The sequence below is a fragment of the Capra hircus genome, chromosome 28, assembly GCF_001704415.2.
Source record: "Capra hircus breed San Clemente chromosome 28, ASM170441v1, whole genome shotgun sequence".
NCBI classification, from domain to species: Eukaryota; Metazoa; Chordata; class Mammalia; order Artiodactyla; family Bovidae; genus Capra; species Capra hircus.
The window spans coordinates 35405437-35428891 of record NC_030835.1 but is presented as its reverse complement, the minus strand read 5'-3'; the positions used below and the strand labels follow the sequence as shown (position 1 = coordinate 35428891).

General features: G+C 37.7%; 1 protein-coding gene across 1 annotated transcript in view; it reads left to right on the top strand.

Annotated features, from left to right (window-relative positions):
• RYR2 (ryanodine receptor 2) overlaps positions 1–23455 on the top strand; it is an 814256-nt gene that overhangs the window by 282957 nt on the left and 507844 nt on the right. Inside the window, exon 3 of the mRNA XM_018042460.1 lies at positions 15162–15266. Coding sequence (XP_017897949.1) covers positions 15162–15266 — 105 coding nt within the window. The remainder of the gene's footprint in view (positions 1–15161; positions 15267–23455) is intronic.

Genomic DNA, 23455 nt, shown 5'->3' with positions numbered 1-23455 from the left:
GTGTCTCTTTTGTTCTCTTGCATCCAGGGTTATCGTTACCTTCTTTCTAAATTCCATATATATATGCATTAGTATACTGTGTTAGTGTTTTTCTTTCTGGCTTACTTCACTCTGTATAATAGGCTCCAGTTTCACCTACCTCATTAGAACTGAGTTGATTTTCATGTGTGGTGTGTAAGATAGTGGTTCAGTTTCATTCTTTTACATGTGACCATACAATTTTCTTAGCACCACTTATTGAAGAGGTTATCCTTCCCTATTTTGTATTCTTGGCTTCAGTGCTGTAGATGAATTGACTATATGTGCATGGATTTATTTCTGGATTTCTGTAATGTTTTATTGGTCTATGTGTCTTTTCATGTTTTGAGTACTATAACTTTGTAATGTACATTAAATTTAGGAAGCATGAAGCCTTCAGCTTTCTTCTTTTTCAGGATAACCTTGGCTATTTGAGATCTTTTGTGGTTACATATAAGTTTTAGGGTTGTTTGTTCTATTTGTGTGAAAAATGGAATTGGAATTTTGACATTGCTTGTATTGAACCTGGAGATCACGTTAGGTAGTGTAGATATTTTTATAAGATACTTCTTCCAATCTTTGAGCCTAGAATATCTTTCTCTTTATTAGAAGAGTTTTGGTGTGCATTTTACTATTTTTGATGTATAATATTAGGTCACCTGCTTATAGAATGAGTTTTTCTTTTTCTTTTCGGCTTGAGTGCCTTTTATTTTTCTTTCCTTCTTGCTTTGGTTAGGACTTCCAGTATTATTATGAATAAAAGTGGTGAGAGTGGACATTCTTGTAAGGCAACTGTGGTAGCAATAAATTCTCCATAGTTTTTTATCTTGGAATGTCTTCATTTTAATTAATGTTTGAAAACTTGTTTAGCTCTATAGTTAATTTTGGGTTGACGACTTTTTTCTTTCAATTCTTTGAATAAGTCGTCAACTGCTGTCTGTTCTCTCTTGATTCAAATGAGAAGTCAGCAATTAATCATGTTGTGATGAGTAATTTTTTGTCTTGCTGCTTTAAATATTTCCTTTTTGTTTTTCTCTTTGACTTTCAGCAGTATGAATGTTTTTCATTAAATTTTGGCAGCTTCTGGCAGCTTTATTTATTCAAATATATTTTCTATTCTTTTATTTCTTTCCTATTCTTCTGGGAGTCCCATTACATTTACATTGATATTATTCCATAGGGTTTTGAGGCTTAATATTTTTTTCCCACTTTATACTTCCAGTTGAATAATTTTTGTTGAATGATCTTTAAGTTCACTGATGTTCACTGTTTCCTTTCATTTTATTTTTATTTAAAATTTTTTTTAATTTTTATTTTTACTTTATTTTACTTTACAATACTGTATTGATTTTGCCACACATTGACATGAATCCGCCATGGGTATACATGAGTTCCCAAACATGAACCCCCCTCCCACCTCCCACCCCATAACATCTCTCTGGATCATCCCTGTGCACCAGCCCCAAGCATCCTGTATCCTGCATCGGACATAGACTGGCGAGTCATTTCTTACATGATAGTATACATGTTTCAATGCCATTCTCCCAAATCATCACACCCTCTCCCTCTCCCTCAGAGTCCAAAAGTCTGCTCTACACATCTGTGTCTCTTTTGCTGTCTCGCATACTGGGTCATCATTACCATCTTTCTAAATTCCATATATATGTGTTAGTATACTGTATTGGTGTTTTTCTTTCTGGCTTACTTCACTCTGTATAATCGGCTCCAGTTTTATCCATCTCATTAGAACTGATTCAAATGTATTCTTTTTAATGGCTGAGTAATACTCCATTGTGTATATGTACCACAGCTTTCTTATCCATTCATCTGCTGATGGACATCTAGGTTGCTTCCATGTCCTGGCTGTTATAAACAGTGCTGCGATGAACATTGGGGTACATGTGTCTCTTTCAATTCTGGTTTCCTCAGTGTGTAGGCCCAGCAGTGGGATTGCTGGGTCATAAGGTAGTACTATTTGCAATTTTTTAAGGGATCTCCACACTGTTCTTCATAGTGGCTGTACTAGTTTGCATTCCCACCAACAGTGTAAGAGGGTTCCCTTTTCTCCACACCCTCTCCAGCATTTATTGCTTGCAGACTTTTGGATCACAGCCATTCTGACTGGTGTGAAGTGGTACCTCATTGTGGTTTTGATTTGCATTTCTCTGATAATGAGTGATGTTGAGCATCTTTTCATGTGTTTGTTAGCCATCTGTATGTCTTCTTTGGAGAAATGTCTATTTAGTTCTTTGGCCCATTTTTTGATTGAGTCATTTATTTTTCTGGAATTGAGCTGCATAAGTTGCTTGTGTATTTTTGAGATTAGTTGTTTGTCAGTTGCTTCATTTGCTATTATTTTCTCCCATTCAAAAGGCTGTCTTTTCACCTTGCTTAGAGTTTCCTGTGTTGTGCAGAAGCTTTTAATTTTAATTAGATCCCATTTGTTTATTTTTGCTTTTATTTCCAGTATTCTGGGAGGTGGGTCATAGGGGATCCTGCTGTGATTTATGTCTGAGAGTGTTTTGCCTATGTTCTCCTCTAGGAGTTTTATAGTTTCTGGTCTTACGTTTAGATCTTTAATCCATTTTGAGTTTATTGTGTGTGGTGTTAGAAAGTGATCTAGTTTCATTCTTTTACAAGTGGCTGACCAGTTTTCCCAGCACCACTTGTTAAAGAGATTGTCTTTAATCCATTGTATATTCTTGCCTCCTTTGTCAAAGATAAGGTGTCCATATGTGTGTGGATTTATCTCTGGGCTTTCTATTTTGTTCCTTTCATTTTAAATCTGATGCTGGGCCCCTCTAATATATTTATCATTTAAGTTATTATACTCAAATATAGAATTTCCATTTACTCTTATTTGTATAATTCATGTCTTTATTGAGCATTTCTATTCATTGATTCAATATTATCATACTTTATTTCTTAAAACATTTTTTTTTTCTTTCAGTTCTTTAAATATGTTACTGTGTAGTCACTAAGTTGTGTCCAACTCTTTGTGACTCCTTGGACTGTAGTCCACCAGGCAAGAATACTGGAGTGGGTTGTCATTTTCTTCTCCAGACTTTAAATGTATTTATGTTTAAAGTTTTCTTTGAAGTCTTTATCTGCTAACTCCTGTATCAGGGGACACTCACTGACCTTTTCTCTTGAATATTTTTTCTCTCAGTAACTATAGGTTACACTTTCGCCTACATTTTTAAAAGAAATTATGAGAATTTCTCCTTACAGCTGAGTGAGGATGATTTTATAAATGTAGCTTATAAATCTTTTTATCTTTCCCAAATTTCATCCTTGAACATAGAAAGTGTCACTAAAAAGTGTCATAAGTCTGCTTTTGTACGTCATATACACAGCTGCTCTAGTTATCATTCTTAAAGTATTATTTGTGTTACCAGTAGCCCACTTCTGGTCTAAATTATGTACTGGGGTGAATGGAATTTTTGATTACTCAAATTGTATTGGTATCCTTTTATCTTAAGCTACATGCTTGTAAATTACATGGATTAATAGGATTCTGCAGTATGTCCAGATCACCTAACAGTATTTCAGGTTAGGTATCACAAATACAGCTGAAGTATCTACTTAGTTTTTTAACTCTACTATATGCCTCTCTCATGTCAAGATTTTTCAACCAGAAAGTACTACATCACCCATTGACATAATGCCTCATATCTTCAGACAACAAGGGAGTGATCCCTTTATCCGGATATACCCACAGGGCATCACCTAAGGAGGATAACTGTTTTATTTTTTTTTTAATTTTACTTTATTTTACTTTACAATAGTGTATTGGTTTTGCCGTACATCAACATGAATCCACCACGGGTGTACATGAGTTCCCAATCCTGAACCCCCCTACCACCTCCCTCCCCATACCATCTCTCTGGGTCATCCCCGTGCACCAGCTCCAAGCATCCTGTATCCTGCATCAGACCTAGACTGGCGATTTGTTTCTTACATGATATTATACATGTTTCAATGCCATTCTCCCAAATCATCCCACCCTCTCCCTCTCCCATAGACTCCAAAAGTCTGTTCTATACATCTGTGTCTCTTTTGCTGTCTTGCATACAGGGTTATCGTTACCATCTTTCTAAATTCCATATATATGTATTAATATACTGTATTGGTGTTTAATTTTATAATGCTGTGTCAGTTTTAGGTGTACAGCAAAGGGATTCAGTTCCATACACACACACAGACACACACACGTATTCTTTTTCAGTTTTGAGACTTCGAGTGATATTACTGACTTGATTCCAGCTTAATTTGTTCAGACTGATACTGAGTAATTAAGTTAGCCCTTGCCATTTTAAATTAATTTAGATGAAATTATCCAGCACACTTTCACAGAATGAGATGCCTGCAAAGAGTGAGATGGCTGTATGATTATGCCTGAATAAATCTGCACTGTATTACATTGTTAATTAAATTTGAAGACATCATCTCATCACCTGCATTACTTGATGTGGAAGCCCTGATTATTGTTTTCACTTCCCACCCTCCTCTGGCTTTTTTTAGTGCTCTAGCTAAATTAGAACTTGTTGATTTCCCTTAGCCACAAGTTAGTGTGAGTTGTTCCCTTTTCTTTAAGCAGATTATGAGATAAAGCAGTATGGATTTTGTGACAGAAGTCAAATGTCAGATGATTAGGTTGGCCAGGTTACAGTAAAAATTATTTTTTTCCCAAAAATTTCAGAAATAAGCTAATAAATAGGTTCTACCCAAATCTCTCTCTCTTTATTTTTTATTTTTTTTGGAGTTTCTTTTTTTTTTTTATTTTTTTATATATATATATTTTTTAAATTTTATTTATTTTTTTATTATTTATTTTTATTTTTTGCAAATCTCTGCAGGAACATCTCTATGGATCATTGGAAATTTTCATTGGAATCTGCCAAGTTTGATCATTGTCTGTGGCACACTGGGCTCTTGCAGGGAGTAAGGCTGAGATGTCACAGACTCTGATATCTGACAAATGCTTAGGACATACGTTATTTCTGCCATAATTATTTTTGTATACTTGCTATCATGACTCTGCCAATTATTTACTGTGTACATATGTAATAAACATGTATGTATTTCGCTAATTCTTAAAAAAAGACTCTTGAATAGATGGAAACATTGCTCCAAAGTAATCTGTGGATACTTCCACTGATTGATTTGTTTTTGTGGTTTCTTTTTTCATCCATTTGTTTAGCTGGTTACTCAGCTCTAAACTCGGAATTTAATGGTGAAGCTCCATAGCTTTTTAACGTCAGATTTCTCAAATTTGAGCCCAACTTCATGGAACATCATTGACATATATGACTGGAAGTTATGTGCTTTACATGTAAATTAGATAAGTGGGCCATTATCTAGAGTGTGGAGAGTTGGTTTATTAAGTTTTTATTGAGCTTGTGACAGATATAGGTTTGACTTATCAGTGTTCGAAAGCAGGAGGCTGTATCCAATGAATCATTAGTAGCACATGTGAATTTTAATAGACTTTGCATATCATTTTGAGGCTTAATTCATAGCAGAAGTCTTGCCTCAGTTTTTCTTTGAATGGCTTGCTTTCAGAATGCCTTATATGTGGTTTTCACCAACAATGACTTCTACTTAAGATACGTGTGAACAGCAGTGATAAGAGAACACACTCTGTATGATTTCAATGCCCTCAGACCATGAAATTTTTGCATCTTGTTTTATATCCCTGGTTTTAGTTACAGTGTTTCCTGGTTTGTAGTCTATGGGAACTTAGAATTTATATCCTGCTGTTGTGTGAAAATTATATAAATCTTAATTGTGCTGAATAGGTTCATAGTGCTTTTCAGGTCTACCGTATCCTTCTAGTTTCTTCTCTATTCATTCTATTAATTTTTGAGAGTTTAATATTGAAACTCCAAAATCTTAATTTATCTATTTAAAAAATAATTGTAATATATAGTAAAACTATGTGTAACTTTGTTCTGTATTTTACAAATCTCCTGTAAATGTGTTGTCATACTTCCATAATTTAAAACATTAAAAGACACATATGAACAGGATTGACCTAATACAACATTCCTGTTTCACTATACATAAAGAGAGAACTCGTGCGGGGTGGAATGTCAAACTAGTATACCTTTAGATTTGCACTGTCGTATTTGAGTCAGCTGGATGTTAAAACAATTGGAAAAATAAGATAGACTGGCATATCTACTTAATATTATGTTTAATAAGATTATACTACAAAAGATGTATGCCATGGAGAAAATATGAACATTGAGCAAATCGTATGAACCCCTATTAATTCACTAGGGATTTTCATAATTAACTGCTGAATTTGCAGGCTGTGACTCTTTCTCATGGTGATGTACTATCCATTAACCTGTTTTACCTGCTAATAGAACCTTTCCCATGTGGACCTGTGTTCTTTGCAATGCTACTTGGAATGACTTGAGCTTTTCTGAAGGGATCCAAAGGCTTGAGACCTGTGGAAACCCAGACACATTAGTTTCATTTCTTACGGTCACGTTTAACCTTGTCTTTGAAAAAGCTGATCTCTGAAAGAATTTATCCTGTGATTGAGACAGGGTGCATATTTCCTTCTTTAAACAAATATTCTGTTAATGTTGGGTGCAAAATGATGAAGAGAAAAAGAATATGACAAGGATGACTACCCAGAACTATGGACTCCCATGGAATGTGTGAAAGTCTGGCAATATTCACTTTCCTAGTCTGGGGAAATGTTGTGATTAGAATTTTGAAAACATAAAGTGGAAAATGTGAACTAAGATTTTCCTTATATCCAATTTGCTATTTATTTTCTACAGTATTCCATGTATTAGTAAGTTAGTGTAATACAGCACCATAATTATATTAGAATTGTAGGATATGTAAACATTTTAGAGACTATTTTGCCCCATATGGAAGATGTAATTTTGCTTGGTTCTTGTCTTCAGATAGCAACTTAAACAACAGCAATGACAACTCTATTTTTTAGAGAAATTTGTTATCTCCATAGTTGGTGGATGAGTTGGCCCTCAGTGGTGATTGTGTCTTGCCAAAGGCCACTCAGCAGATGGGTGGCTGAGAAAACACAAACCTGCATCAACCTCAGACCATCTGTTCCACTCCGGAGAATACTGTCTTCACATTTCTTGGTAGAAGATCAACTTTTGTCTTAATTTATATCTCTGTGTTTCTGAGTTTCCATTGTGAGATACATTTTTAATTAGGCTGAGAAAATGATTTTATTGACATTTTCTGTTTGCAGTGCATTGATTTTCTGATTTGCTTCAGAACTGTTCTTCGAAGCATGGTTGAGTATATTGCCACTTAGGGTTGGGGAAGCTCAGGCTCGGATCCTTTGCCTGGTTATGCATGGAGTCAGAATCCATGTTCTTTGGTATGGTGCCCTGCCTATTTTCTTATATTATTAAACTATCAAAATTTAATACCTCATTAATTTTCAAAATGCATTTTGATATATCTCTGCATTACCAGTTATCTGGTGCATGACTTTGGTTAATTGTGTGACACAGAAAGGTAAATTTGCTTGTTTTCATAATTAGAATCCTAAGATTATGAAAAAAACAAAACAAAACAAAACAAACCAAAGTAAAGATCTGCCATTAGGGCTGTAACTACTGTGTCTCTGTCTAGACGTTTGCTTAGTTTTCCGGAAAGAGGTAAAATCGTAGCTTGAGGTCAACTGAGCACTTTCTTTTGTAAGTCACTGTTTTAGGCTGGTCGTGCAGGGTGCGAGGGTGAAGGTCCAAGCTGAATAACAATGTTACATCATATTAAACTTGAACCAGTCTTCAGGAGGAATATGGTTTATCTAGATTCTTTAGTGGTCATGAAGAACGAAGTAAATAGAGATCTAGTAACAGTGAAATTGAAAGATACTTACTCCTTGGAAGAAAAGTTATGACCAACCTAGACAGCATATTCAAAAGCAGAGACATTACTTTGCCAACTAAGGTCTGTCTAGTCAAGGCTATGGTTTTTCCTGCGGTCATGTATGGATGCGAGAGTTGGATTGTGAAGAAGGCTGAGCGTCGAAGAATTGGTGTTTTTGAAGTGTGGTGTTGGAGAAGACTCTTGAGAGTTCCTTGGACTGCAAGGAGATCCAACCAGCCCAAGGAGATCAGCCCTGGGATTTCTTTGGAAGGAATGATGCTAAAGCTGAAACTCCAGTACTTTGGCCACCTCATGTGAAGAGCTGACTCATTGGAAAAGACTCTGATGCTGGGAGGGATTGGGGGCAGGAGGAGAAGGGGACAACAGAGGATTAGATGGCTGGATGGCATCACTGACTCGATGGACGTGAGTCTGAGTGAACTCTGGGAGTTGGTGATGGACAGGGAGGCCTGGCGTGCTGCGATTCATGGGGTCGGAAAGAGTCGGACACGAGTGAGCGACTGAACTGACCAGTGATCTTCAATACATATTAGTAAGTTAAAATATGTAATTGACATAAAGTGAGCCCATTAATGGATAAAGCCAATCTTTGTTGTTTAGTTGCTCAGTCATATCTTGACTATTTGCAGCCCCGTGTACTGAAGCATGCCAGGCTTCCCTTCTGGAGTTTGCTCAAACTCATGTCCATTGATGCCATCCAACCATGTCATCCTTTCACGTCCCCTTCAGTCTTTCCCATCATCAAGGTATTTTCTAGAGTCGACTCTTCACATCAGGTAGCCCAAGTATTGGAAATTCAGCATCAATCATTCCAATGAATATTCAGGGTTGATTTCCTTTAGGATTGACTGGTTTGATCTCCTTGCTGCCCAAGAGAATTCTCAAGAGTCTTATGTAGCACCACGGTTCGAAAGCATCAATTTTTTGGCACTCAGCCTTCCTTATGGCCCAACTATCATATCCATACATGACTACTGGAAAAACCATAGCTTTGACCAGACGGACTTTTGTTGGCAAAGTAATATGTCTACTTTTTAATTTGCTCTCTAGATTTGTCATTGCTTTTCTCAAAAGGAGCAAGCATCTTTTAATTTCATGGCTGCAGTCACCATCCACATTGATTTTGGAGCCCAATAAAATAAAGTCTGTCACTGTTTCCATTGTTTCCCCATCCATTTGCCATGAAGTGATGGGACCAAATGCCATGATCTTCATTTTTTGAATGCTGAATTTTAAGCCAACTTTTTTCAATCTCCTCTTTCATCTTCTTCATGAGACTCTTTAATTCCTCTCTGCTTTCTGCCATAAGAGTGGTATCATCTGCCAGTCTAAAGTTATTGATATTTCTCCCTGCAATCTTGATTCCAGCTGTGCTTCATCCAGGTTGGCATTTTACCTGATGTCCTCTGCATATAAGTTAAATAAGCAGGGTGACAATATACAGCCTTGACGTATTCTTTTCCCAACTTGGAACCAGTCCATTGTTGCATGTCCGGTTCTAACTCTTGTTTCTTGACCTGCATACAGGTTTCACAGGAAGCATGAAGCTAATCTGGTACTCCCATCTCTTTAAGAATTTTATTTTTGTAAAAAAACATTGTTTATTTGGCTGCATCAGTTACTAGTTCCTTAGTTACACCGTATGGGATCTTTGTTGCGTTATAAGGGAGCTTTCATTGTGGTGCATGAACTCTCCTTATGGCACGTGGGCTGTCTGGTTGTGGCACGTGGTCTCAGTAGTTGTGGCGCTGGCTCAGTTGCTCCACAACATGTGGGCTCTTCAATCCCCAACCAAGAATCGAACTTCTACCTCTTGTACTGCAAGGCAGATTCTCAACAACTGGGCTCTGAGAAAGTCCCCCGTCTATATAGTTCTATGCGAACATACACTTGTATGTAAATGTATAGAAAACGGCTTGGAAAGATAACATCCAAAACCTCATCCAGTTCCTGTATAGGAGGGAGTTTATGAACAATTAAGTTTGGAAAGAGAGAATTAAAAAAAAAAAAATCAGTATTTGAATTTTCACCAAAAATGCTTTTATATTTGATTTTATTGTTTTCCATTGATGGACACCTGGAGCTGGATATTTCACACTAAGGAAGAAAATATAAGCAAAGGAATCAATGTCTTTAAATGGAGTGATTTTTTAGTATGCAATTTTTACATGGTGATAACAAGAGAGGCAGTCTACAGGTGGCCTGTGCTCGTTGCTTTGGTCGTGTCTGACTCTCTGAGACTTGAACTGTATCTGGCCAGGCTCCTTTGACCGTGGGGGTCTCCAGGCAAGCATACTGGAGTGGGTTGCCATTCTCTTCTCCAGGAGATCTTCCTGACCCAGGGATAGAACCGGTGTTTCCTGTGTCTGCGGCATTGCAGGCACATTCTGTACCTGCTGAGCGACCTGGGGAGCCCCCTCCCATGGCTTATTTAGTCCCAAAGTATTGGTTACGGTTAAGTCAAGGCAGTGACATGTTTCAATAGGCTTGTAATTAGTGAGTTAGGCAGATACATCCATGGATGCCAGATGGTTTGATGTATACCTCTGTTAAAAACCTAATTGATTTTGCATTCACTCTCCACTGCCAGCAAAGCCAGATGCTCTGTTGTGGTTATTCTTAGAAATTGGTTTTCTCCCGTAAGAACATGTACTGTTTGTCAGGTGGAGGAGAATGGGGACCAGTTTGTGTTTTAAAAAGAACAAAAGGTACACAGCTATGCTGCTTGCTGGCTTGTTACTTTTGCCAGAGAACACCTATCCTGATGGAACTGATCTTGTCTCTATATGAAAAGCATTATGAGCCTACTGTCTGCCTACTTGGGGTTCTGGGCAGCCTAGATAGGCATTAAGAAAGGCTGAAGTGTATACTTTTCTCTGGTTTAGTTTTGTATGACAAATAAGTGTATGCTTAAGAGGCAGGGAGCTGTACAGACCGAGTGGTAGTTCTCCTTCATGTTCCCATGTGGTCTGTTTTGAAGCACCTAGAAGGTGAAGCATATGTTGCAGAAGGATTTATTTTATGATTTGGGTGCATACTCATTGAGAGGGCAAGTAAAGTTCTTTCAAACTGAAGTTCTAAACATTAATTGTCTCAGTAATTAGACTTGAGTTTAAAAAAAAAAAAAAAAAAAGACTAAGGAAAAGATGGTGACTTGCAAATGCTTGTGAATTGAAGTTCCCAGTACAGATATATTGACTGTTTTACTTTATCTCTTGTGCTGGATGTTAGGATTCATTTTGATTTGGGCCATTTAGTTGATCTTTAATTCATGGATGAGACCATTTATTTTCCTCTGACAATTTCATTTTGGGGAAGTGGTAAAAGGTCTTAATATAAATGCTATAGTATGATTTAAAAACTTCAGGGTTATTTGAAGAAATATGCATCTAAATGAAGGAATATTTTTAGTAGTTTACTTGAAAAAGTATTCAAGTTTTGGTAATGATTCCTTTGTATTGCTCAAAATTTTCCTGTAAGGAAACATTTTTTGTTTCTACACTGCTCAGCCTTTCTGTTACAGTTGTGTGTTTTGATGGGGAGTTGTGGGGGGAGGCAGAGAGAGAGAAAGAAAGATGCTCCAGAGCAAGAAAAGGCTAGAGTTTGTGAGAGAGAACTTTCTTTGCTGATTGTCTGTTCATTTATTCCTGTTAACGCTCACTATCTGTTACGAGCATGCCAGTCTAAAAATATGAATTTGGTTGGCAGGATTATTTTATTGCAAATTCATGTGATTTTCAAGTTTCTTTAAAATAAATGTAAGATATTTCAGTGATTCGTACTTTAACATTTTGATTAAAGTGAAACAGGAAACAATTTAAATATACCCAAGATGTAAACTTTTCAATATGACCAGAAAGTGCCTTTTCTTGAAAATACTGGAACACTTTAGGTGTTATGAACAGGTGCATAGTTAATACTTTGTGTTTTCAAACACTATTTCTCTAAAGCAGAATTCACTTAAGAACCAATTTTAAGAAATGAGTGGTGCTTCATAAATGGGGAGAAATGACAGTATGCAAAACTAATGACGGTAGCTCACTTATTTTGTGTTCTTGTTATGGTGTTGACCCTACAATAAGCTCTTTGCTTAGATTATCTCAATTATTTTTTCCCAGCATCTGTATGAGGATGATAAAATTACTACCCCATTTCTCAGGGAAGGAAGGTAAAAATTATAAAAGTTAAGAGCTCTTAAGTAGTAAGGCCTAGATTTCAGCTTTGGTTGTCTGTTTATAGAATCCAGTCTTCTAACTATTATAATATACTGATTCTAAAGCAATTCATGAATATGTGTCTGAAATCAGTTCAGTGGTATGTTGGCAATGGTGCTTACAGATTTCTGAGAGCTGACTATTACATATTTAGCAAGTTTGTGAGCTGATTAGTAAACTTTGATACTTTGAAATCAGCCATCATTGGAGTACTTACACCGCAGAAATGGGCAAATCAAGACTTTTTTTTTTTTTTGAGACATTAGTTCACCAGCACACCATTCCTTAACATAGTTCTCTATTAGTGCTATTTGTCAAAATGTAACTTCCAAACTCTGAGAGTTTAAGTGGATATGAATGGAATAACCAATCAGTTTTTTCCAGTAGCATTTGTTTTAGTGTGATAAGTTGTTATTAATATAGTTATAACTGAGAATATTAAATTTAAAAGACCTTATCCTGAATTTCAGGGTGGAAGAGAGTCTGTTTCCTAGCTTCCAGTCTTTCATCTGAGGATTTTTGGAAAAAAAAGCCCTTGTCTAGCTGACTGCTGTCAATGGAAATAATCAGTAAACTGTCCATAATAGAAGTAGATAAGAGTTTTAGTTGAGTCACACTGAGGACTATAGCTTGGAAGCCATAGATTCAAGAAGCATCTGAACTGTCTTCTGGTAGACTACAAAGTAGGGGAGGCTTATATAGGCAAACCCGACAAAGTTACATAAGTTGTTTGTCAGCTATAATTGGATTGGCAAAAAGTAAGGATGCCTGTTAAACCAGAATGGGTTAAGGGCTGAGATGGTTGAATGGTTACATGAGGAGACCATAAAGGTGCAGCTGGCAGCTACTAATAGATCTTGTTTGACCATGACTGGTGACACCCTGAATCTGATACAGTTCAGAAAATTCAGGTCCTCAGTAATACAGGAATGTGTCTGAAACCACAGCCACAGTGGCCAACTAGCCCCATTTTGAATGCCTGAACCACAGTTTTATATCTTGTCAGAACAAAAGACAAACACCAAATAAGACAGGGGATACAACCCTTCCAGGTTTCTAAAGAGAATGATTAGCTCACACACAGCAAATCAGCATGAACCTTGGTGTCTGGGCCACAAAGCTCATCACGGAAGGAGTACTAGCGTTAGGAATGTAGGAAGTGGGGACATTTATCTCTGTCTTCAAAATGGACATTTATCCTTATCTAAGCAATCTGGTAAATGCGATTTTTAAAAATGGTTAAAGCAGATGTACAGTGCCTGTTTAGTAGACCATAAGACAAGCCGTTCTGGTTAAAATAAAGTTCAAGCCAAATGTTGCATAAACCAGAATGACTTCCCCGTACCTCAGTGAGGAAGACTTCTTTCAGTTACTGTGGAGTATAAAAGCAGTGGCTGCACCCAGATTTGAGAGATTCTTTTGACTACCAGCCGAGATAGTCTGAGGAGAAATGAAAGGAAGTTGGGCTGGAAGGGAGGTGCACAGAAACTTGTGATAAAGGGTAGAGGAATTCAGAAAAGTTCATTCAAAAATAAAACATGGGTGCCAAGAAGGCTTGTGGGGTATGAGTAAACCTAGTGGTTATGTTTCTTTTTTCCATAAAATAATTTAAACTCCTAGAACTGTAGTACTTAATCTTTCCTTGAACCCTTGAAGCATCATTCTCTGCTGACAAGGATATTTTTATTGGTAGTGATGCAATTTAATAAATACTTCAACAGTGTAAATTGTAATTTTGAGGCACTGAATCAGGTTATCAATTTATCTTCCTAATATTCTTTTTAGAAAGACATATTCTTGCTTGTGTTTCGTGTTTAATGTATTTATAATGTTCTTCTGCTAAGAAAAGGCTAGCTTGAACATCTTAATTGAACAGCTGCATTGCCTGCTGGATCCTGCTTGTCTAAAACAAAGGCCTGCATGGGTGATAACATATTTGTTTCTGATTGGGATAGTATTGTCTAACTTGGCAGTCACTTCCCACACTGTTTTGTTTGTCTCCTTGGTAGTTACTTTTTGGGAGTTTCAGAATTTATGGGGTTATTACTTGATTGAAGTGGAAGTTTATGGAAGGAAATAGAAAAAAAGAATGATTGACCAAATAAAGCGATACATACACACCAAATAAAAGTCAGACTATTGCATACAGTGTTAGAAGCTAGATATGATATCCAACTTGAGTAAGACGGCGTAATTGTTATCTTTGTGGATAAGAAAAAGCCTGTGTAAACAAATATTTTATACCAGTTGGTTTTTATATTTGCTCATTGGAAGGACTGATGCTAAAGCTGAAACTCCAGTACTCTGGCCACCTCATGCAAAGAGTTGACTCATTGGAAAAGACTCTGATGCTGGGAGGGATTGGGGGCAGGAGGAGAAGGGGACGACAGAGGATGAGATGGCTGGATGGCATCACTGACTCGATGGACAAGAATCTGAGTGAAGTCCGGGAGTTGGTGATGGACAGGGAGGCCTGGCGTGCTGTGATTCATGGGGTCGCAAAGAGTCGGACACGACTGAGTGACTGAACTGAACTGAACTTCACTATTAAGTGAAGTGTTTTTCTGTCCTTTTAGTTTTTATCAACAAACTACTTGGTAAATTAGAAATGAATGCTTGAGAGTCAGAGAAGTCTGGCTTTTTGGTCCCAGCTTGAAAAATCTAGTAATTGTGACTTGGAAAAGTAATGTAACTTCTGTAGTTTCTTATCCACACAGTAACGTAGTGTTGTAGATGACCATGAGCATTATTGAGAAAGCTTTGAGTGCAGCGCCTAATCCGAGTAGGCACTCTGTAAATGGTAGCTAGAGTTATCCACTAGTTAAAACACGGTTTAAGTGTGAGTGGTATAGAGAGTATATTTGCATGATTTGGGAGCTCATGTCAGAGAACTGACAAGTATTCTTTCTTTCTGTGAAAGAAACTGAAGTATCATAAGGTAAGTTTGGGTCTGGATGAATGAAGGTGATGGTGATGGTGATGGTGATGGTGATGGTGATGGTGATGGTGATGGTGACTTTCCCTCTTTCTGCACAGAATGTCCCTCCAGACCTCTCCATCTGCACCTTCGTGCTGGAGCAGTCCCTGTCTGTCCGGGCCCTGCAGGAGATGCTGGCTAACACTGTGGAAAAGTCTGAAGGGGCAAGTACTTAATTTCTGTAGGCTGGCAGTGTTTTAAAGAACTAAGCTATTATATAAATGCTTTCTTCACAGGTTTTGGAGATGTTCTTTTGACTGAAATAAGTCAATGCCGTTTAGTTCTGATTTTCTTAAGTTTGCCTTTCTGCTTTATCCAGGAGATCTGTTGATGTCTTAAGTAACTTTAAAAAAAAGCCAAAAAAAAACACAAACCCATCCTCAGGGTAATCTGTGTCCTTGAACCTCATGCTTATTTCAGTAGTTAAAGCAGAATCTCTTTCTTTGAGCATTTCTGTGCTTTCTTACATTTTCAGAGCTGTTATTGTGACTCTTTCAATTAATTGCTTTATGCATGGCTGTCATTAATCTTTATTTCATTCTCAAATGCCTCTAACCTTGTGACCATGTTCTAAACTTCTTTATGGCAAGTAAAATTTCATGGCACTCATGTATTTGCAGTAACGAAATTATGGTGTTATAGCTTTAATCAGTTGTAATTTTGCAAATAGCTAATCATTTTCTTCTGAAAATTGAGATTTTTATTCTGTTGCCAAATGCAGACATTTTTCTTTGAAAGCTTATTTGGTAATTTAAATTATGTTCCATTCTATGTTGAGTGATTCTGGGCTACTACCCATTCTTAGCTAATTCATTAAATTTTAGAGTGAAGCAGGAGGGTGTTGGTCAAATTTTTGTTTCCTAGTTATGTGTTTGCCTGTTGCTATAATTACTGCAGTATATATTTTAATAAACTATACTATTTCCAGGAATGGAACTGAACATATTTATTTGCCATTACTGGTCCATGTGTTGCTGTTTTTGTTGTTAATCATTGCTGTGGTTTGGATAAGTAAAGAGATTAAAAAATGATAATAAACCATTTAACAGGAAATGAATGATAAATTCTGATGTGATGTATTTTCATTAGCCTTGTAGTTTTTTAAATTTTAGTATCACTCAGGTTAGGACTTTAATTGCCTTGTGCATTAATTTTAAATTAGTTTAAAATTTTAATACTATATCACATGTATGTATATATGGAAGAGATACTTTAGTGATTTTTATTTGATATTAGAGTAACAGCTTATTTTTTAAAAGATCCAACTATGTTATGCATATTTAATTTTTCAAGTACATTTTTGGTTACAACAGTTTGAAATTACAGTATTAAACTACATGAAATTTAAAAAGTTGTTTTTCTTTATATTAATGCAGTGCTTTTGGAGTAGGGTTGAATTAAAGCCTTTCTCAACTCAACGAGTTTTCTTTCTGCCTGGATAACCAACCCCTCTTGGATTTTAAACATCACTGAGGCATGCTCCTGCTGCTGCTAAGTCGCTTCAGTCGTGTCCAACTCTGTGCGACCCCATAGATGGCAGCCCACCAGGCTCCCCTGTCCCTGGGATTCTCCAGGCAAGAACACCGGAGTGGGTTGCCATTTCCTTCTCCAATGCATGAAAGTGAAAAGTGAAAGTGAAGCCTCTCAGTAGTGTCTGACTCTCAGCGACCCCATGGACTGCAGCTTACCAGGCTCCTCCGATCATAGAATTTTCCAGGCAAGAGTACTGCAGTGGGTTGCCATTGCCCTCTCCACTCACTGAGGCATATCTGCTTTGAAATTTCAATCTGGCTTTATGAAGGAACATTCTTTTCCTTTTGCACGAGCATCTAGAAAAGTGTGTATTGTCATTTCACTTATCTTTGTAGATACCAACTTATGATTAAATTACCATAAAATTTTCAGGTTGCTAAGCTGCTTTTTCTAAATTTAAACTCTTGATAAGAGGTTTTATCTCCCCAGAATCTGGGCAATGGATTAGGCAAGCTCTCAAATTATCTGTGTATATAGAAAGTGTTGAAAATCCTGTTTTTGGACTTATTGAAGATACTTAGTAGTTAGAATTTCTGCCCCCCAAATATATTTAGTTAGCTTAATTTTGAGTTGTTCTCCTCTAGAAAGCTTCTGTCAGAGATAACATGATAATTTATGTGATATGTGGAACATCATTTATAAAGCCCAGTGTAGCTACCACTAGACATTAATTCTTAAGTGATAAGTGAGAAAAAACAGCTTCAGAAAAGGAAAATATTTCATTGAGCCAAATCTCACTTTCAGACTAGGAAGAACCACTGTGCAGTGACTCAGAGGATGTTATATTTGGGGGAAAGAAAATGCTCTCTTAGACTACAGGAGAGTTTTGATTGTACCTGGGAGTGATGTTCGGGCTACCCAGATGGCGCTAGTGGTAAAGAACCTGCCTGCCAACGCAGGAGATGCAAGAGTGATATTCAAAATATTTCACAACTAGTTTGGCACAGGCATCAATTATTCAGAGTAGAACTCAGCCAGCATGCTTGAGTCAAGGTTCTGGCAAGATTTGGGGGTTAGTCTGAGCAATTTGGGGGTATTCTGGAGGAGTCATGGGCTGGACAGAATTAGGGACAATAGGGACTTGGGGCTGAGGTTATTTACTAGGAGACCTAGTTTGCCACCTAACAACCGTCTTCATCATAATAGTGGAAACAGCAAAAGATCATATCTGATTACATGTCATCAGTGGATGCTGCTGGCACTCGTAGGAGTCAAGTCTTTGGACTCCATAGGTATCCATACCGTCTTTACTAGCCCCTCATGTGTCTTCCTTAAACTCATGAGAATCAATAGCAAATACTTTTGGCAAGCAAACTGTCGTCTCTAACAATAAGTTATATGCAGTAGATATGCTTATAAAGATCCACTTTGTCTTAGATGAAGTGTGTCAGCAAGGAGATGCTAATTTTCTTGAAATCATTTCTTTTTTGTGATATGTTTATTTTTTAATTTTTTGAGCATCTGCTTTATTTTTTTAATTGGAATGTGATTGCTTTCCAGTGTTGTGCAAGTTTTTGCCGTACAACAACGTGAATCGGCTCTAGGTATACATGTGTCCCCTCCTTGAGCCTCCCTCTCACTTCCCTGTGCCCACCGCACCCTCATCCTACCCCTCTAGGTCTCATGGAACCCCTTGTGCTATACAGCAGCTATCTGCTTTACACATGGTAGTGTGTATATGTCAGTGCTAGAGATCGTTTCTCTCCCTACACGTTGAAGAGTGTATCAAAAAGAATCTTGTATATTACCCAATTCCCCCACTCTCTTATGATCAACTTTAAGAAGCCTTGTTTTTTAAAAAATAATTCTAAACTCCCTTATGTAATTCAATACTATTAATAATATTGATACTATTTATTATCCAGAAATGCACATAGCAATACAAACACACTTGATGATAATGAAAAAAAATTTAACTTAGATCATGCCTTTTCTTTTTTGTGGTTAAGCACCATTTGACTTGTATTCTTTAGGTCCCACCAAATATATGCATGTTTTTTATAAAGTTGCAGGGAATTTAATGGGAAATCCCCAACATCATTTGTGTCAAACAGATCATGAAGATTATTGATAGCAAAAACTGATGTGTAAGATGAAACAGGAAAAATATTACTAATTTAATGAAGTTTTAATTCCACAGAATTGATTATTGTGGCTTATTAGTAAAATAACTAGAATACAAAACGAAAGTGAAAGTCGCTCAGTCATGTCCAACTCTTTGTGACCCCAGGGATTTTATACAGTCCGTGGCATTCTCTAGGCCAGAATACTGGAGTGGGTAGATGTTCCCTTCTCCAGGTGATCTTCCCAACTCGGGGACGGAACTCAGTTCCTCCCGCATTGTAGGCAGATTCTTGACTAGCTGAGCCACCAGGGAAGAGGGAGCTAGTAGTATAAGTAGCATAAGAAGCCTTCTGCAATATTTTATTAAAAGAGGTTTTCTGAAATATCTACTATTTAAAACAGTATGATTAAACTGATCCAGATCAGTTTGCTGCTGCTAAGTCACTTCAGTCGTATCCGACTCTGAGCGACCCCATAGATGGCAGCCCACCAGGCTCCCCTGTCCCTGGGATTTTCCAGGCAAGAACATTGGAGTGGGTTGCCATTTTAATTATATGTAATTCCAGATCTCTTCAAGAAAATTAGAGATACCAAGGGAACATTTCATGCAAAGATGGGCTCGATAAAGCACAGAAATGGTATGGCCCTAACAGAAGCAGAAGATATTAAGAAGAGGTGGCAAGAATACACGGAAGAACTGTCCAAAAAAGATCTTCACGACCCAGATAATCATGATGATGTGATCACTAATCTAGAGCCAGACATCTTGGAATGTGAAGTCAAGTGGGCCTTAGAAAGCATCACTATGAACAAAGCTAGTGGAGGTGATGGAATTCCAGTTGAGCTGTTTCAAATCCTGAAAGATGATGCTGTGAAAGTGCTGCACTCAATATGCCAGCACATTTGGAAAACTCAGCAGTGGCCACAGGACTGGAAAAAGTCAGTTTTCATTCCAATCCCAAAGAAAGGCAATGCAAAAGAATGCTCAAACTACCACACAATTGCACTCATCTCACATGCTAGTAAAGTAATGCTTAAAATTCTCCAAGCCAGGTTTCAGCAATACATGAACCGTGAACTCCCTGATGTTCAAGCTGGTTTTAGAAAAGGCAGAGGAACCAGATATCAAATTGCCAATATCCGCTGGATCATGGATAAAGCAAGAGAGTTCCAGAAAAACATCTATTTCTGCTTTATTGACTATGCCAAAGCCTTTGACTGTGTGGATCACAAAAAACTATGGAAAATTCTGAAAGAGATTGAAATACCAGACCACCTGACCTGCCTCTTGAGAAACCTGTATGCAGGTCAGGAAGCAACAGTTAGAACTGGACATGGAACAACAGACTGGTTCCAACTAGGAAGAGGAGTACGTCAAGGCTGTATATCATCACCCTGGTTATTGAACTTCTATGCAGAGTACATCATGAGAAACGCTGGGCTGGAAGAAGCACAAGCTGGAATCAAGATTGCTGGGAGAAATATTAATAACCTCAGATATGCAGATGACACCACCCTTATGGCAGAAAGTGAAGAGGAGCTAAAAAGCCTCTTGATGAAAGTGAAAGAGGAGAGTGAAAAAGTTGACTTAAAGCTCAACATACAGAAAACGAAGATCATGGCATCTGGTCCCATCACTTCATGGGAAATAGATGGGGAAACAGTGGAAACACTGTCAGACTTTATTTGGGGGGGCTCCAAAATCACTGCAGATGGTGACTGCAGCCATGAAATTTAAAGACGCTTACTCCTTGGAAGAAAAGTTATGACCAACCTAGATAGTATATTCAAAAGCAGAGACATTACTTTGCTGACTAAGGTCCGTCTAGTCAAGGCTATGATTTTTCCAGTGGAAAAGTATGGATGTGAGATTTGGACTGTGAAGAAGGCTGAGCACCGAAGAATTGATGCTTTTAATGTGTGGTGTTGGAGAAGACTCTTGAGAGTCCCTTGCACTGTAAGGAGATCCAACCAGTCCATTCTGAAGGAGATCAACCCTGGGATTTCTTTGGAAGGAATCATGCTAACCCTGAAGCTCCAGTACTTTGGGCACCTCATGCAAAGAGTTGACTCATTGGAAAAGACTGTGATGCCTGGAGGGATTGGGGGCAGGAGGAGAAGGGGACGACTGAGGATGAGGTGGCTGGATGGCATCACGGACTCGATGGACGTGAGTCTGAGTGAACTCTGGGAGATGGTGATGGACAGGGAGGCCTGGCGTGCTGCGATTCATGGGGTCACAAAGAGTCGCACACAATTGAGCGACTGAACTAACTAACTAACTATGTAATTCCATTGAACATAATTCATCTTTTTTTCTTATTTAAAGCATACCAGTAGTAAACAGGCCAAGAGCTTTTTAGCTTTATCTGAATAGCTGCTCACAGGGCCTTTAAAATCCTGAGAGTGGAGACGATACAAATAAAACAAGGAGAAAATGACTGCAGGATCAATGCCCATCCCTTTGGCCAAATTTTCTTGTATCCTCTGTATATGCACTTCCTTGCTTCTGTTAATTTTTTGTTCCCTGCCCCCCAGGTTTTAGGTGGCTCTGGATCACTGGTCTGCTTCTATATCCACTTCTGTCCATAGCCTGTCATTCTTCAGATTTATTTTGCATATTATTGATATAGCGTAGGATAAAAGCTAGGCTTTCTAGAATTTGAGAACTGGTTAAGAATACCAGTTGTGCCACATACTCACTCTGTGGCTTTAAGGAAGATCAGTCTTTATCATCAGGTTTGTGCGTGCTGAGTCACTTCAGTTGTGTCTGACTCTGTGTGAACCCGTGGGCTGTAGCCCGCCAGGCTCCTCTGTCCGTGGGATTCTCCAGGCAAGAATACTGGAGTGGGCTGCCATGCCCTTCTTCAGGGGATCTTCCCCACCCAGGGATGGAACCTGCATCTCTTGCGTCTCCTGCATTGGTAGGCAGGCTCTTTACCCCTAGTGCCACCTGGGAAGCCCCAGTCATCAAGTTTAGTGAAAAATAGTATTTGAAAAAAAGAATTATCAATAAATTTCACAGGTTGCAAAACCAAAGCCCTCTCTATTATGCCATGTCATTTCTCACTTTATATGTGTGCTTCTGTGAAATGGAGTCCTAAATTAAATTAGACATTACAAAATAAAATTGAATGGAGAAAATGTTCATTGAAAATGCTTCTGAATTAATTCAGGTATAATGAAACAAATGGCCGAAAGCATAGGACCATCTAAATTATTAAATCTTATTAACTAGATCACACACACAAATAAGCAAGGAATATCACTGACTATATTTTAACCTATCTGTGCCATCATCAAACTGGCAGGATCACATGGCAGGACTGGCTGGCTGGGATACTGGAGGGAGTGGGGAGGGGTTCCTTAAATAGCCATGGTTGCAGAGAAGCAAATTGCCCCGGCCTGGAAAAGGCAGTCAGGGATTAGTAGCAGTTCAGTCAAAGGCTTATACAGGTATGAGAAAAGGAATAAGTAAAACAATAAAAACAGCCACTGTTAAATGGATGCTAAATATTCGTTATATACTATCATTTGCTGCTGCTACTGCTGCTAAGTCGCTTCAGTCATGTCTGACTCTGTGCGGCCCCAAAGACGGCAGCCTACCAGGCTCCCCCATCCCTGGGATTCTCCAGGCACGAATACTGGGGTGGGTTGCAATCACTAAATCTGATGACTTTTTATGATTTTGAAATAATAATATGTGTCAGTGATAATATTTGCTTATTTTTGTGTGTGTTCTAATTAATAAACTTTAATAATTTAGCTGTTCCTATGCTTTTGGCCATTTGTTTAATTATACCTTAGTTCAGAAGCGTTTTCAATGAACTCTTTCTCCATTCAATATATTTTTGTAATATCTAGTGTAACTTAGGATTGTTTCATAGAAGCACAGATATGAATTGAGAAGTGAAACAATATAGTGGAAAGGGCTTTTGTTTTGCAATCTGTGAAATTTATTGATTTTTTTTCAAATACTATTTTTAATAGTTTCACTTGTTGACAATGCATTGCTTTTGTTTTAACATCATGAATATATGAAGTGACTTCCTTATATTAGTGTTTAGGAGGGTATATACAAAAATAACATAGACTGTCCTTTCTATCTTTTGGTTTAGCTGTTTCTAGGAGAATTGTCAGAGAAGTCACTGGCAACCCACTCCAGTACTCTTGCCTGAAGTATCCCAGGGATGGGGGGCTGCCGTCTATGGGGTTGCACAGAGTCAGACATGACCGAAGCGGCAGCAGCAGGAGAATTGTAGGGTCCTTTCCCTTTTGACTTTTGCTTGTAGCTGCTTGACTATTGGTGCCTTATTGTTAGACTATTGGTATCTTGAACCAAGAAACAAAAACTAAAATTAAGCCAATATTTGTCCCTTATATCCTGCTTTTTGGTGGGGAAGGAGATTAAAATTTTTAATTTCAATGGTTCCGATTAATATCATTCATTCATGTCATATTTTCCTCATACTATAGGTAATTGGTAGGGTTTTTTTAGGTAGTTTCCTATAATTTAAATTATAAATGATACTTTAAATATCTATAAAATTACAGTGTAATTATAAATATTGCTTAGTATGAATGTCAGTTCTAATCATTCATATATTTAATGCAAATTTTGAATATTTAGAAGATATGCTTTATAAACTTCTGTGGATAGAAAGATAAATAATAAGTGAGTTTTGCCATCAATGGGTGCACAGTCTAATGCAAGAATGGAAGGATAATTATAGTACCATATGATGTGTGTTATCAT